Genomic DNA, 17,538 nt, shown 5'->3' on the forward strand with positions numbered 1-17,538 from the left:
TCAAAGCATCCCGTCTGGTGGTAGTGATGATCATTACTGTAAGTAATATCCATTTAAAAGCAGTAAATGTCTCTTCCCAAACAGAATGGACTGGCATGCAGAGGAGGTGTCAACCCACTCAAACATCCCTTGGCTCCCCAGAGAATCATTATGGTCTGTTGTGTTAACTTACTTCCTTCTTGATTTTTCTTCTTTTTTTCTTTTTCTCCCCTGCTGAATATTATCATTTCAAATCAAATTAAGTACTAATAGTAAGTGCATACAGCAATCACTTCAGAAAAGCAAAACATTCAGACTCAAGAGGTTGTATGAAAAATATTATTCCTCATAATAAAGATTGAGAGCCCAGATGGAATTGTGAGAGAGTTCCAAGAGGGTTCTAGCAACTGAAGCTGCTGTTTGGGTAACTAGTGGAGCCACCAACAAATAATAAAATCTAAATCATTTAAAGACAGCACCCTCTCCTATCTGTGCCCCAGCTCTCTTTACAAGTCTCTTCTTTCCAGCTCTAAGATCTCCAGTTATTAATTACAATAGAAGTAATATATCAGGATGGGAAATCACTATTAGCTCAGTCTTTTCTTTGGTAAAATAGCACAAAATGGCAATACAGTACATGGGAAATTTGAGAGTCTGACTCGATATGGTGATTGTTATCCAATGACTATTTAACCATAAAAATGTCATGGATTGTTTATTTTAGACTGGAGTTTTCAAAGAGACTGGATCCTCCAATAAGACTTAACCTATTGGTCTTTAAATATTGTAAATTAAAGATGGTCCTTGAAATATATAACTACATGGAGTAAACTTCTGCTAGAACATGGATGGTAATTATAGGTATGTATTAGACATACATTCCAAAACTATGCATTCAATCTTATTAGACTGGCGTTCTATTCTATATGGAAAATGAATTAGTTATTCTTTTTCAAAAGACAAACCAGGATAAGACTATTATTTAAGTTCCTGGCAACAAAGAAGAGCATGGATTATAACCAGAACTTTTTAGTTGACTTTGACACCTGCAGGATTCCCTGAACTACACAAATTAGATGGTAAAGAAAAAGAAGTCCTTAGAAATGCAATTTGTGAACAAAGAAGACAAGAGAATGCCCATGAGATAATTATCCAGTGAGCATAGCTTCTATCTTCCCAATTTCTATCCTGGGGCCATATGTTGGCAGGGTCTAGCTGATCTTGGTTGACACTGAAAGTGGTGATATTCCAAATCAGCCAGGTCTTCCTCACCAAAGATGTCTATAAATCATGAGTTAATTATCTTGGAGGAAAAGTGAGCAATTAAAAACTAATTTATTTCACTGAGTTGGAAATGTTTGAGGGTGTGTGCCTAAGGACGAAAGGTTGGGGGTACTGAGGTCAATGTCAGGGAGAGATAAACTTGAAAAGAACAAAATCTCACCTGTGTTTATGCTCTAAGGTACAAAGCAAAGCTATTTTCAGGTGGTTGATGAAAGCATATTATTCTAAGCCAAAAGAGTGAAGAATCACAAATGTTGGTGTTAAGGACCCTAGCAAATTAATTATACTTCCTAATTTTATAGATAAGAACACTATGGTCCCAAGAGATTAAAAGATTTATGTAAGATCACATTAAGAGCTGAAAGATGACCTAAATGTAAATATTGGTTCCCTTGGGGCTACAGATATTGTCTCTTCTACCACCAATGAGACACTTCATTATATATGAGTTCATTCAAGTCAAATAATAAACTGTGCTAGGTCCTATAAATATTCCTACCTACACACACTACAGAGTGTAAAGAACTAGACTTGTAATTATAGCACACAGTAGTAAGAACACTTCACTGGCCATTGCTCAAGAAAGGGTACCCATCCTAGAATTTCAGGGTCAACTTATAGGCTTCTCCGTTGACCTAATATTTAGACTTGTTCCTTGAAAGAGAAGTAAAGATCATATAAGGGGAGAGAGAGAGGAGGAGAAAGCTGTTCTAAATGGAGGGAAGAACTGACACATATGATCTGAGGCAAAGAGAATGGTTATGTTTGAGGAACTGAAAATAATTCCATGTGGTTGGATCACTGGGTGTTTTGGGAAGATGTGGTGAGAAACAGGACAGGCAAGGTGAGCAGGACTCAAATCCTGAAGTTCTTTATGCCCAGTTAAGGAATATGGGATTTCATTCATGGTAATGGGCAGAAAGACAATTTTTAAATGGTAAAGTGTGATGATTAGGTCTATATTTTGTGAAGAGCATTATGTCAGCTTAGGGAAAATAAAATAGTAGATGAGGTAAGCACAGAAGGAATCAGAGTGGTGAGTCTGATGTAATAACCCAGAAGATAAAGGATAGTCCTCTAACACAGTATCTAAGGGGCGTAGGAGAGTGGTGTCTGCATGTGAGATATTCAGTCCATAGAGTTAGAATATTTGAAATGATAAATGAATATAACTAGGTGAGTCATTAGGGAAAGGGTCAAAAATTATTCTGAAGTCTCTAGTCAATGTCTTGCCTGGGAGACCTTTGGGAGGCCATTATCCCTTAGTTAAAGACTTGGAAACAATTTTACTGACAATAGAAACTTAATACAGCTCTGTATTTGCTCATCTTTAGTGAAACCATGAAGATCTGGGTACATGTCAATGACTCTGAATTCTATAGGAAATCCTCTCCAAATGGCTGTAACCTGGCTGTGCTTCATTGGCATAGTCATAAATCTCTGATGAGACTTTTCCAAGAAAAAAGAATCAGCCTAACAGATAACTCCCTCTCCCCTTCCCAAGGCTCTTTCAGCCTCTCCATATATCCTGGTGGATTATGGGTTCAATGACCTATGCCCCGCTCAGGCAGCATTAAGGTGGTCTAGTCTATTTTCTGGTGGAAGCTGGTTAACCCAAAGGAAGTAGGGCTGCTGAATAAGAGGAATATGAGGACGGATTCAAGGAAACTGGAAAATCAAGGTTTTCTAGTTCAAAACTGGAGGAATGAAATGAAGTGTGTACTCTTGGGCTATGGTGTGTCCCAATCCCTCCCTTCCCAGGACATAATTCAGGTACTCACCCCTTCACCGCCATTTTCACCTGTGTTGGCAAGCATTTCCTGCAGGGCTCTGACAGAGAGGGACTGTTCCAGCACAAAGTTGCAGACGCAGAGATCTGGAGGAACATACTGTGGAAATAAAACCAGAATGAGGATGCCTACTCATGTCGGTTGGGGATCAGTCATGCAGTAACATCTCAAGGGCAAAGAGCCTATGAATCAAAGTAACATTTGATGGATGGATGGATGGATGAGTACAAAAGGCAGATTTTTTCTTGTTCACGCTAAGATGAGTTTCAAGCTGGATTCTAAAGTAGGAAGAGAAGAAAATCCCAAAGTCTCAAGGGAACAGTGACCAAGATGTCAGGATCAACTTGAGTGAGGGCTGGGGGCACCCATGGGAGAACACTACACATACAGCCTTATTGAAGCAGGGAAGGCTGATTGACACTGATGTCTGGGTGGGAGCAAAGGGAGAAAATCACTTATCCATAATAATTTGTAAGCAGACAAGAGCAAACTGGCTTTCAACAACAGTGACCAAAATAGGGAATCCATTTACTTGTTCAGAAGATCTGGATACCACAGTGTAAAAGGAGCTACATACATTTACTTCTGAACAAAGAAATGTCCAGAACTATAAGAATTGATGATCCCTACAGCAATCATTCTACATCATTGCTCAGGTAATACCATGATATTCTCAAACATTTTTCAAAAACAAAGATAGCCTTCTCTGTAGACTGTAGTAACAGTTAATGCTCATTGAGTACTTTTCTAGGCCAGATATTGTTTTAAGTGCTTTGCTTTAAGCGATTTCCTTTAACCCACACAACTATTTCATGTATAGATATTATTAGTATTTGAGCTTACAGCAAAGGAAAGTAAGACACAGAGAAGGTAGGTCATCTGTCCAAGGTGATGGCTTACACTTGGATGAGTTGGATTCAAATCCATACATCTAACTCTATTCCTGCTGCTGACAACACTGCAGATTTTTTCCACAATTAGAATATTTTCAATCAGCAAATATTTAAGTATTATATTTCTGTAAGACACAGCGCTTGGTATTCAGAAAGATACAAAGACATGCAAACAAAAATAACTACTCTTTAGGAGTTTACAACCGGGTTCCACGATGCACCATTTCCCTTGGGAATACCGCTTACATTCACCTTTCACATCGAGCCTTTGTCGCCCCTGTAATATTGGCACCATGAGAATACCAGGAATGAGGGCCAGAAGTCACCCACAACTATGTCTAACACTCAGAGACAGATAACATTGCTTTCATGAACCTTCAACTAAAAAGCTAAAGCAAACCTGTTGCTAAAGCAGAGACAAGCCCTCTGCTTCACAACATTTTCATTTATTAAATAAATATTATGAAATCAGCAATCTTTAAGTTCTCCTCACTTTCCAAGTGTTTGTACCTTCTTCCTCCTCCTCAGCCTCAATGCCCTCAAAAAAAAAAAAAAAAAATGACGTCCCTCTTGTTGGACTCGCTCACTCTTTCCCTTTAGTAAAGTTTTAACATCCCCTAAGCCAAGAAATCGGAGAAGGCAATGGCACCCCACTCCAGTACTCTTGCCTGGAGAATCCCATGGGCAGAGGAGCCTGGTAGGCTGCAGTCCATGAGGTTGCTAAGAGTCAGACACAACTGAGCGACTTTACTTTCACTTTTCACTTTCATGCATTGGAGAAGGAAATGGCAACTCACTCCAGTATTCTTGCCTGGAGAATCCCAGGGACGGGAGAGCCTGGTGGGCTGCTGTCTGTGGGGTCGCACAGAATTGGACACGACTGAAGCAACTTAGCAGCAGCAGCAAGCCAAGAAATAGAGGAAAACAACAGAATGGGAAAGAGTAGAGATCTCTTCAAGAAAATGAGAGATACCAAGGGAACATTTCATGCAAAGATGGGCTCGATAAAGGACAGAAATGGTATGGACCTAACAGAAGCAGAAGATATAAAGAAGAGGTGGCAAAAATACACAGAAGAACTGTACAAAAAAGGTCTTCATGACCCAGATAATCACGATGGTGTGATCACTCATCTAGAGCCAGACATCCTGGAATGTGAAGTCAAGTGGGCCTTAGAAAGCATCACTACGAACAAAGCTAGTGGAGCTGATGGAATTCCAGTTGAGCTATTTCAAATCCTGAAAGATGATGCTGTGAAAGTGCTGCACTCAATATGCCAGCAAATTTGGAAAACTCAGCAGTGGCCACAGGACTGGAAAAGGTCAGTTTTTATTCCAATCCCAAGGAAAGGCAATGCCAAAGAATGCTCAAACTACCGCACAATTGCACTCATCTCACATGCTAGTAAAGTAATGCTCAAAATTCTCCAAGCCAGGCTTCAGCAATATGTGAACCGTGAACTTCCAGATGTTCAAGCTGGTTTTAGAAAAGGTAGAGGAACCAGAGATCAAATTGCTAACATCTGCTGGATCATGGAAAAAGCAAGAGAGTTCCAGAAAAACATCTATTTCTGCTTTATTGACTATGCCAAAGCCTTTGACTGTGCGGATCACAATCAACTGTGGAAAATTCTGAAAGAGATGGGAATACCAGACCACATGACCTGCCTCTTGAGAAACCTGTATGCAGGTCAGGAAGCAACAGTTAGAACTGGACATGGAAGAGCAGACTGGTTCCAAATAGGAAAAGGAGTACATTAAGGCTGTATATTGTCACTCTGCTTATCTAACTTCTATGCAGAAACGCTGGGCTGGAAGAAACACAAGCTGGAATCAAGATTGCCGGGAGAAATATCAATAACCTCAGATATGCAGATGACACCACCCTTATGGCAGAAAGTGAAGAGCAACTAAAAAGCCTCTTGATGAAAGTGAAAGTGGAGAGTGAAAAAGTTGGCTTAAAGCTCAACATTCAGAAAACGAAGATCATGGCATCCCGTCCCATCACTTCATGGCAAACAGATGAGGAAACAGTGGAAACAGTGGCTGACTTTATTTGTCTGGGCTCCAAAATCACTACAGATGGTGACTGCAGCCATGAAATTAAAAGACGCTTACTCCTTGGAAGGAAAGTTATGACCAACCTAGATAGCATATTCAAAAGCAGAGATATTACTTTGCCAACAAAGGTCCATCTAGTCAAGGCTATGGTTTTTCCAGTGGTCATGTATGGATGTGAGAGTTGGACTGTAAAGAAGGCTGAGCACCAAAGAATTGATGCTTTTGAACTGTGGTGTTGGAGAAGACTCTTGAGAGTCCCTTGGACTGCAAGGAGATCCAACCAGTCCATTCTGAAGGAGATCAGCCCTGGGATTTCTTTGGAAGGAATGATGCTAAAGCTGAAACTCTAGTACTTTGGGCACCTTATGCGAAGAGTTGACTCATTGGAAAAGACTCTGATGCTGGGAGGGATTTGAGGCAGGAGGAGAAGGGGACGGCAGAGGATGAGACAGCTGGATGGCATCACTGACTCGATGGATGTGAGTCTGAGTGAACTCCAGGAGTTGGTAATGGACAGGGAGGCCTGGCGTGCTGTGATTCACGGGGTTGCAAAGAGTCGGACATGACTGAGCGACTGAACTGAACTGAACAGAAGCCAAGAGTGGGCTTCCCCAGTGGCTCAGCAGTAAAGAATCTGCTTGTGCTGCAGAGCATGTGGAGAATTGGGTTCAATCTCTGGATCGGGAAGATCCCCTGGAGAAGGAAATGGCAACTCCCTCCAGTAATCTTGCCTGGAACATCCCACGGACAGAGGAGCCTGGAGAGGTACTGGCCATGAGTCATGAAGAATCAGAAACAACTGAGCAACTAAACAACAACCAAGTATAGGTTGATCCAAGTATCTGCGATCCTATCCCAAAGGCTACTGGCCCATGGGCAACTTCACCTTTTGAGTACTTGCCGCTTCAATGCTTTTCTATTCAGGGTTTCTGCAGTCAGAAATCCTAAAAACCCAGACTTCCTAGAATTCTGGTATTACAGGAAACTGCCCAGTTCTCTTTATGAACATGATATAACCAAGGAGAAATTGTACCACCAGGAGACAACAGCCTTTATTTTACACACTTCTTGCTTTGTTTTCAAGGTTTGTTCCTGCTGCAGGTAATTAACTCATTTGTATGGGACTTGAGGAAGCAGACAGCTGGTGATGCAGGGCAAGGCTTCACATTCAGGGAGTGTTTTTAGAGCACATATCGCATCATTATAAGTGGCAGACAATAATATGATAAAGCATTTCCATAAAGATCATATGCCATAAACGTATATTGTCTGACTCAGTCTTCCCAAAGAGGATGCCATCTCACAAGATTTTACAGAGGTTTTTCCTCCTACCACTTCTTGGTCTATCTGGATCTCAAGTCCCCAGAATAGGAGGCCAAAAAAGCCAGGGTTTGAGGGTTTTTCCTTTCTCCTTCACTTCACTAGAACATGTGATTTGGAATTTTTTTCTATTCAGGAACATCAGCAGGTGTAGTTGTACTTAAAGGGGTGTAATGTACTTTAAGGGGTGCATTTTGGGTTAATTAACTGAATAACCCCGATATTCATGCTCACTTTGACAAGAACCCTGTGTAGTCCAGTCTCTTTAAGACACAAACTTTCACAGCTCCAAGTGCTAGAGATTCTGTCCTTATACAAGATTGTGTGATTCTGACTCAGCTCTCTTCCCTCCTGGTCTGGATTACTTGGACAAAGATAGGAATTCTCCTCGGGCACCACCATCCTCCAACCTGATACCAGACACTAGGCAGGCTCCAGTTAAACTTTTCTTTTCCCCCCAGATATTAAAAGTCCCAAGGTGGATTGGCTATATATACCCCAATACAAAATAAAAAGTTTAAAGTTTAAAAATAGGTAAAAGTCCCAAGATGGTTGTGATTTAATTACTGGTACCAATGGGTACATTTACAGAGAGACAGTGAGCATGGAGAGGAAGCATCTCCTGTGAGAGCACTGTGTCTCCCATAGGTTTACATCATTTCCTCAAAGTTTATTTTTTCCACCTCTAGAGTGTGGTCCTGCCTGGACTCTCCATACTCAGGGATAAGGTCACACACCACTCCAAGAGCACAGAGAATGACATGTGGGCAGTAGCAAGGGAAGGAAGAGGGCAACGGGAATATGTGGAGAAAAACAAAAAGCAGCTAACAACTCGTGACATGAAGTGCAGAGCACAGAGCCATCTGACCTGCTCCGCCAGCTGCCATCCTTAATTAAACTCCACACCGGCCAGAGATCCCACCTCCACATTTCCCAAGAATGAGCAGAGGCTACTGGTCCATCAGAGCTAATTTGTTTGCAGCAGAAGAGCCCCCAGGAGGCCGGCTCATTGTCTCTGTGCTCTGGAGGCTGAGCCTCAGTCACTGCCTGGCAGGCGTGGGGCATGTGTTTGATGATTCTCAGCATGGAGAGAAGGGCTCTGTTGACATCTGTTCTGAAATAGCTCCTCATCACTCTCCGCAGCCCAGTCCTCAGCCTAGAGAAGCACCATTTCCAAATGTCCTACAGAAAACCTTGAGATGCCAGGGCTCTGTTTAAGCCAGGAACTAGGTATTCATTTAGCCCTAATACATAGAAAAGAACAAAAGAAAAGGCCTATGGACCCTCCATGTTCCCTTAATCTAGGTACTCCAAGTATTTTTCTGGGGCTTACTAAGTCCAAGATGGTGGGAATTTAACATTTCTATTATTGGCTTCACATAACATTTTTCTACCTAGCAACCCCACATTGTACACTCACAAGGGTACTAGTTGGTATGAGGCAAACCTTCAGGGAAATGAAGAGAAGAATTAGTTAACAGAAGTGGGGCTGTCCTCTCTCCATTACACTGTTAACTACAGTCTTCTGTGGCTTACATAGTTCTTCACACGGTGCAATCTGTTTCACTAAATTGTGGGTATCTTGTAAAATATGTGTCTGATTCTACTTTTGGTTTCTTAAAGTACACAGAACATCAAGAACTCAACTCAAACCTTCTTAAATGGACTCTGTGTCCTAGACTATCTGAGAGCACGTGACTGATGGTGCCTGTGGTTGCAGACATATTGCACTGAGCACACACCTGCCCGGCTGAGCCCCTTCCCCAAGTCTCCAGCTTAAGATTCAAGGGACTTTTCTTCTCTCATTGTCATGGGTCTGCTCCCATTTACTGTTGATCCATCTGGCCCTCACACAGCCAAGACTCAATGCTACACTCTGTGAACACATTAATGGGTTATTGGTTAAGAGCGAATGTTGTAATACAGGACTTCCTGAGGTCCCATCTATGTTCAACCACTTATTAGCTGAATGATATTAGGTGGGTAGCTTTGTGTCTTTGTGCCTTAGTTTCCTTGTCTGTAAAGTAGAGATCTAATGGTACCTACTCCTCAGAATAAACTCAGTTTTTTTGTTTAAAGAACTTAAACAGAGTCTTATATGTAGAGTCTGGCACATAGTAAGTACTAAATAAATGTCAAATGTTATCCACAGAGGGCAGTGAAGTCCAAACATCCATAACTCTCTTAAATGTTCATGTATATAATTTTTCAAGTTCTTATTTTGTGTAAGGATAATCCCTGCCCATTAAGGCTGTGTGGTCTCGTGGTGTATGGGGAAAACAAATGGACAGTTTTTAAAGTATGATTCAAAAGGCCCACAGAGGGAGAAGGAAGTGTGTGAGGAAGCACACGGAGCTGAGTGGGGCTGAAGTGGGAGAGAGGAACAAGGAAAGAAGGTGAGAAGTGAGGTTGGGGAAGAAGCAGGCATTAGACTGAGGGTCATGAGTCCCTTGCCAAGGATTCTGAACTTCATCTTCAGGGCAATAGGTGACATCAAAGGAAGTGATAGGATCAAATGTGCATCTCTGAAAAGTCACTGCAGTTCCAGTGTGAAGGGGCTAGAACCAAGGCAGAGAAACAAGTTAGGAGGTTGTTGCAATAAACTGCTTACAAGATAACAATGACATGAAGTAAAGTAATGGTGGTAGACATGAAGATAAAGTAGTGAATTAGAAAAATCTGCAGAAGTTGAGAGAGAAGATCTGGTGACGAATTGGATGTAGGAGAGAAGGGGAAGATGGTCAGTGTTTCTATCGGATGGCAAAAGAGGGCAAAAAAAAAAAAAAAATTCAGGAAGAACAAGCCACCCCAAGAGTTAGAAGAACCACACACATAGCAATTACATTTAGCAAATTTTCCCTGGATCTCCATTTGGGCAACAGAATGATGATGGGAGAATAAAGGCTCTAAGGTGATATAGCGGTAGCCCTGAGGGTGTCAACAGAGGGAGGCTCATCTGGGAAAACATAAGGAATTGGAGAGAATGACACCTGTTCTCCACAAAAGGAGAATTCCTGGAGGCCCAGCAGCCAAAATCAGCCCAAGTATCCTCCGTTTCCTTTCCCATCCCCATTAGGTGGTCAGCCAGTATTTAGAGAACCTAACAATATGCTTTGACTGTGTGGATCACACTAAACTGTGGAAAATGCTTCAAGAGATGGGAATACCAGACCACCTGACCTGCCTCTTGAGAAACCTGTATTCAGGTCAGGAAGCAACAGTTAGAACTGGACATGGAACAAGACTGGTTCCAAATAGGAAAAGGAGTACAACAAGGCTATATACTGTCACCCTGCTTATTTAACTTATATTTAAAGTACATCATGAGAAACACTGGGCTGGAGGAAGCACAAGCTGGAATCAAGATTGCCGGGAGAAATATCAATAACCTCAGATATGCAGATGACACCACCCTTATGGCAGAAAGTGAAGAGGAACAAAAGAGCCTTTTGATGAAAGTGAAAGAGGAGAGTGAAAAATTGGCGTAAAGCTCAACATTCAGAAAACTAAGATCATGGCATCTGGTCCCATCAATTCATGGGAAATAGATGGGGAAACAGTGGAAACAGTGGCTGATTTTATTTTTCTGGGCTCCAAAATCACTGCAGATGGTAATCGTAGCAATGAAATTAAAAGACGCTTACTCATTGGAAGGAAAGTTATGACCAACCTAGACAGCATACTAAAAGGCAGAGACATTACTTTGCCAACAAGGGTCTGTCTAGTCAAGGCTATGGTTTTCCCAGTAGTCATGTATAGATGTGAAAGTTGGACTATAAAGAAAGGTGAGCACCGAAGAATTGATGCTTTTGAACTGTGGTGTTGGAGAAGACTCTTGAGAGTCCCTTGAACTGCAAGGAGATCCAACCAGTCCATCCTAAAGGAGATCAGTCCTGGGTGTTCATTGGAAGGACTGATGTTAAAGCTGAAACTCCAATCCTTTGGCCACCTGATGCGAAGAGCTGACTCATTTGAAAAGACCCTGATACTGGGGAAGATTGAGGGCTGGAGGAGAAGGGGACGACAGAGGATGAGATGATTGGATGGCATCACAGATTCAATGGACATGAGTTTGGGTAAACTCTGGGAGTTGGTGATGGACAGGGAGGCCTGGCGTGCTGTAGTTCATGGGGTCACAAACAGTCGGACACAACTGAGCAACTGAACTGAACTGAACAATGTACATGAAGTACTGTGCCAAGCTAGCAAGGTAATGCTCAAAATCCTTCAAGCTAGGCTTCAACAGTATGTGAACCTACCAGATGTACAAGCTGGATTTATAAAAGGCAGAGGGAACCAAAGATCAAATTGAAAAAGCCCATTGGACCAGAAAAAAGCAAGGGAATTAAAAAATAAACAACTACTTTGGTTACATTAACTAAGCTAAAGACTTTGTGTGGATGACAACAAATTGTGGGAAATTCTTACAGAGATGTGAATATCAGACCACCTTACCTGTCTCCTGAGAAACCTGTATGCAGGTCAAGAAGCAACAGTTAGAACCAGACATGGAATAACAGACTGGTTCAAAATTGGGAAAGGAGTACCTTAAGGCTGTATACTATCACTCTGCTTATTAACTTATATGCAGAGTACATCAGGCAAAATGCTGGGCTGGAAGACTCACAAGTTGGAATCAAGATTGCCAGGAGAAATAACGACCTCAGATATGCAGATGACACCATGCTAATGGCAAAAAGTAAAGAGGAATAAAGAGCCTCTTAATGAAGGTGAAAGAGGAGAGTGAGTAACTGGCTTAAAACTCAACATTCAAAAATCTAAGATCATGGCATCTGGTCCCATCACTTCATGACAAATAGATGGGGAAATAGTGGAAACAGTTACAGACTTTATTTTCTTAATAAAAAAATATCTCAAAATCACTGCAGATGATGACTGCAGCCATGAAATTCAAAGATGCTTGCTCCTTGGAAGAAAAGCTATGACCAACCTAGACAGCATATTAAAAACAAGAGACATCACTTTGCTGACAAAGATCCATCTAGTCAAAGCTATGGTTTTTCCAATAGTCATGTATGGATGTGAGAGTTGGACCATAAAGAAGGCTGAGCACCAAAGAAGTGATGCTTTCAAATTGTGGTGCTGGAGAAACTCTTGAGAGTCCTTTGGATGGCAAGGAGATCAAACCTGTCAATCCCAAAGGAAATCAACCCAGAATATTCATTGGAAGGACTGATACTGAAGCACCAATGCTTTGGCCACCTGATGTGAAGAGCCAACTCACAGGAAAAGACCCTGATGCTGGGAAAGATTGAGGGCAAGAGGAGAAGAGGGCAACAGAGGATGAAATGGTTGGATGACAGCTCCAACTCAATGGACATGAGTTTGAGCAAACTCCGGGAGATAGTGAAGGACAGGGAAGCCTGGCGTGCTGTAGTCCATGGGGTCGCAAAGAGTTGGACATGACTTAGTGACTGAACAACAACTGTGTCACCTGCTGTGGGGAATAAAAAGAGAAAGACATGGTTTCTAACCTTAAAGAATTTTTAAGCTATTTGAAGAGACAGATCTACCATACATGAGACTTTATGAAACAATATAAAAGTTGATATTCAATGCTAAATTGAGCAGTTTGAGTTTTATGTTTGCTGGACCCAGAAATGATGTTGTGATGGAAAAGGTCAGCCCAGGCTGGAGTGCGGCCTGAAGAGGGGTTACAAGAGCAAGCAGTTCCTGGCACAGAGCCAGAACCTGAATTTGTATTTAATGAATGAACAAGATGGGAGAGTTCTTTTTCCATTTTCTTGTGTGGATTCTTTCTTTCTGTTTAAAATTCCACTAGTTGAAGCTGAATATTTAAGTTATAGGCTTTGCAGGACCTCTGTCCTTACTTCCCTTTGCTTTTTCACCTAATTCAGCCACACCTCCAACTCATCTCTGTGGGCACCATGTCTGCTAGTGACGGACAGAGCTGGACTCTGTCCCCAGTGGTCTGGCTTCTACATGACTCGTTTGTTCCATTTCACCACAGTGCCTCAAACGGGATTGATAAAATCTCCCTATGAGGCTCAGTGTGAAAAGAATGAAAGTATTAGTTGTTCAGTCATGTCCGACTCATTGTGACTCCATGGACTGTAGCCTGCCAGGCTCCTCTGTCCATGGAATTTTCCAGGCAAGAATACCAGAGTAAGTAGCCATTCCCTGCTCCAAGGAATCTTCCCTGGCGGCTCAGAGAGTAAAGAATCTGCTTGCAATGCAGGCAACCTGGGTTCATTCCATGAGGCTCAGTGGAGTCCTACTCAAAGACTGTGGATGAGAAGATTTCCCAAGCCCTTGAGGGCAGAAAATTATTCTCTCCTCCAGAAAATGTTCCAGGTCAATCTGGCCCCACTGGGTACAGAAATCTTTGGATAAGACCAACTTTCCATGGGAGAACATCAGGATGGCTAGAGACGGGACATACAGCTTGTATTTCAGGAATTTTAAGCGCTTCATAGACATGATCTCATCCATCTACAGCAGACATGAGCTCATTTGTGGACTGCTTCTCTATCATTGATAATACATAATTATTTGCATTGTATTTATACTTTAAAGGCAGAGCCAATCATTAACCAGACTAGCACCTATATCTTGTCCCAGCCAGGTTTAAGTATTTATGCAGTTAAGTGCCTTTTACATTTACCTTTGTTACTTCTGCAAAATATTTGATAGAATATAATGAGGAAAGTTATAACAGTGAATATTTATTTATTTATTTTTAACAGTGAATATTTAAATCTAAGGTTGTTGCTCAGTCTCTGTGTTTCTACAAAAATAGTTGGTGGCTTTGGGTTCAATCCCTGGGTTAGGCAGACCCCCTGGAGGAGGAAACAGTAACCCACTCCTGTATTCTTGCCTGGAGAATCCCATGGAGAGAGGAGCCAGGAGGCTACACTCCATGGGGTCACAAAGAGTCAGACACGACTGAGCAACTAAGACCAACAGTTACAACTATTTTAGAGTTGGCTCAACTGAGATACACAAGAATTAGGTAAAACTTAATATGGGCAAGTGGAGAAATAAGAACAGAATTCATATATACATTTACAATGTATCTATTTACCTATATATATAATCATAGCAGGTATTGTACTAAATTTTATCTCATTTAACTCTAACATCAACTCTTTAACAAAAAATTATAGATCGTTTGTAAGTCAGAAAGGCTGAAAGGCTTTCCCATTACCACATCTGAGAATAGCATTCAAGTCGGGAATTCCAAATTCAACTCTTTCTGATACTGTGTCAATATTCCTGAAGAGAAGGTTCTCATCTCTACACCAATGTTGTGGGACTCTAACTCTACAAGGCTACCCCCTCCCAATTTTTATTTTTTAGCCACACCATGTGGCACGTGGGGATCCTAGTTCCCCCAGCAGGTATCAGCCCTACACAGTAGAAGCACAGAATTTTAACCACTGGGCTGGAAGTCCACTCCCAATTCTTATACTTTAATAATTTAAGGACTTCATATTAGGTTCTTGACTATCTCAGGAAGGGTGGGTCTGGAATGGCCACTGGGAATGCAAAGATTATGACTGCAGTTGGTGGGACTATCTGGGCTCAAGAACTTTCTCAAGTTGAGACTCCTGGCAGGCAAGCTTATTTCCATCATTACACAGTTCTGAAATCTGACACTGACTTATTACCAGGTAAGTGCTCTCTTCCAAAAAGCAATTCAACTCTGGGCATGACGAGACAAGTTTCCACTAAGGACACAATACATATGTAGATTTTAAACATGTATACATCCAGATTTTACACATGTTGAGGGAAGAGACTTTGCCTGTGTTAAGAGTCAGTGTGAAACAAGTTTAAAATGTATAAAACCTTGTATACGTTTTAAAAAAATGTATTTTGCTATGGAAAAGGTTAGATGGTCTTTCTGAAAATATTATACTCAGAAACTGTTCACAACATTTGAGTTCAACTTTTGCCTGGACTTTGCTAACAAAAATCATGTATGTGAATAGCAAGGCACACAGAATTTAAACTCAGAGATGGAAAACATTCTCTTGGGGAGGAGAAGACAAAGATGTTACTATGTTTTAAAGGAATGGAGTAAAGAAAGTGCCTTTTGATGCCCAAGGAATCAACCACAGGAAGGCAATGCTCTCAGCGTCCACCAGTCTCCTGGTGGCTGTTTATTCTAAGGAACAGTGAGCATCCGTGGGAGGACTGACAGCTGTGGAAAATCACTACCGCAGCGCAAGGAGACTTACTAGGCAAAATCATGGTCCGGAGCAGAGTGACTTCAGCGTCTGATGCCATGCTGGCCTGAGGTTTACTTCAAGAAAGAAAGATTATTCAGAAGGAAAGGGATGGAGTAGGTTGATCACTCACAAGAGAAAGGAAGAATATTATCAGGTTACAGAAAGGTGTTGATATTTAAAAAATCAAATAGAAAGCTTCTACTAGGGAGTTAAAAATTTACTTGAGTAAAACATTCGCTGAAACACTTCCTATGTGAGCAAGGAGCCACTGTCACTTAGAAGCAGGAAATCCAAATTGCAGGCCAAATATCCTTTGAGAGAAGTCCTGCCCGGAAATACCAGCCGAAAGTGATAAAGAACTAAAAACATTCAGTCACTGTTTCCTTCCTTCATCCCTCAAATGCCCAGATATTGGCTATTTAATTGACACTGATCAACAGATCTTTTACAGTCTAGCCTCTCACAGGGAGAATATTTATTAATTCAAATATGAGCCACACTGGCAACATCACCTATCCTTTTGATGATGCCCAGAGATTTCTCACAAGAGGCAGCACAAATAAGCTTGTTATGGAATTGTGAATGTAGAAACACAGCTGGCCCAAGAATCTTCAGGGCAAGACTGCTGACACTTATGATTCCTGAGACTCTTCAGGTGGTACTTTAAAAGAATATCCCAGATGACTCTGAAGCAGGATGCCTCTAACCTTAATTTGAAAGACACCACAGAGAAACTGAACCAAACAAGTAAATTCAGGTCCCTGGACAGTAACTGATTTTTTACTCTAGATCTTTTGTTAAAGAGCTCAATTCATCAAAATATAAGAATTTCTTTCAAACGAATAACCCAATAATTTGAAATACACATAATTGTTGTTTATATGATCTTGCCTTATGGCCCCAACCAAAAGTAACACTGAGGTACCCTGGACACCAATATTTTGCCAAGCATCAGTTGCTTCTGGCACAGTTAGGAAGAATGTCCACCAAGAGCCTGGCAAAAATCAGTGCTGTGAAGCTTGTGTTCTTTAAAATGAGGAAGAAGGGGCAGCCAAAGAATGAGAGTCAAAATGCTGGGCAGCTGGCTTGTAAAGCTGCCTGCTGGGAAAATGCATAACTGACAGGCTGGATGGTTGATTTGGTTCTTGATTGAGCCAAGTTTTTCCTGCCTGGCATGGCTGACGTGTTAAATAACAAAGGTGCCAAAAGGTGGGAATGCGGAACACTTGCACCTGGCAAAAACAAGCTGTGCGGAGGAGCAGCAAGCAATACCTACTGTTTAGAGACAGAGTGGAAACAATGACTCTTTATATGGTCCTAAAAAATATGGCCATAAATAAAACTCTAACTTAATGAGTAGCACAGGCAATACAACAAGCTCTGTAGTAAGAAATAGGACCCTAAATTCCTAGTTTTCAGTGGGATCTACTACGAGAAACTGAAGTTATTATTCCAAAGAGCTTACATGCTGGAAAAACAGCAGAGCTCAGGAAAGAGGAAAGGCAGCGTGTCAGCAAGGAGATGAAACCAACATGTGTTTTCCATGTGCTGTGAATAAATTAGGGGTGTCAGCATCAGCAAGCAAAGCAGCAGAGGGCATAGGATGGAAGAGCAAGAATGAAGCACGATTGACAGAAATGTCAAGTGATGAGATCAAAGCTGAGGGGGGCAGGCTGGCAGGAAAGCCTAGTCTCAACCTAATGTTTGTGTTTTAGTCTCGAGCTTGGTTTCCTTTAGCTTTGGTAGGAGGAACACTGACCAGCAGGGCACCGCCCCCATATTCCTTGGCAATTTCATTTGCTCTTGCCTCCCTTTTGTGAAATGACGTGGTTGTTAGAGAATTTAGAAACCATGGCGAAGCTTTTCTCCATTACCCAGAAGTGGTATCCAGCAGCTGCAGGAGAGGACAATGTGTTTCTCTTGGCCTCTCATTGCATAACAGGAAGGAGAAGATTGGGGGAAGCATTCTGAGGCGCCCACAGAGCAGAGAAAATGC

General features: G+C 41.7%; 1 protein-coding gene across 1 annotated transcript in view; it reads right to left on the minus strand.

Moving 5' to 3' along the window:
* RYR3 (ryanodine receptor 3) overlaps nt 1-17,538 on the minus strand; it is a 557,133-nt gene that overhangs the window by 338,023 nt on the left and 201,572 nt on the right. The window contains exon 3 of the mRNA XM_061430666.1: nt 3,045-3,152. Coding sequence (XP_061286650.1) covers nt 3,045-3,152 — 108 coding nt within the window. The remainder of the gene's footprint in view (nt 1-3,044; nt 3,153-17,538) is intronic.

Source organism: Bos javanicus, chromosome 10, assembly GCF_032452875.1.
Source record: "Bos javanicus breed banteng chromosome 10, ARS-OSU_banteng_1.0, whole genome shotgun sequence".
NCBI lineage: Eukaryota > Metazoa > Chordata > Mammalia > Artiodactyla > Bovidae > Bos > Bos javanicus.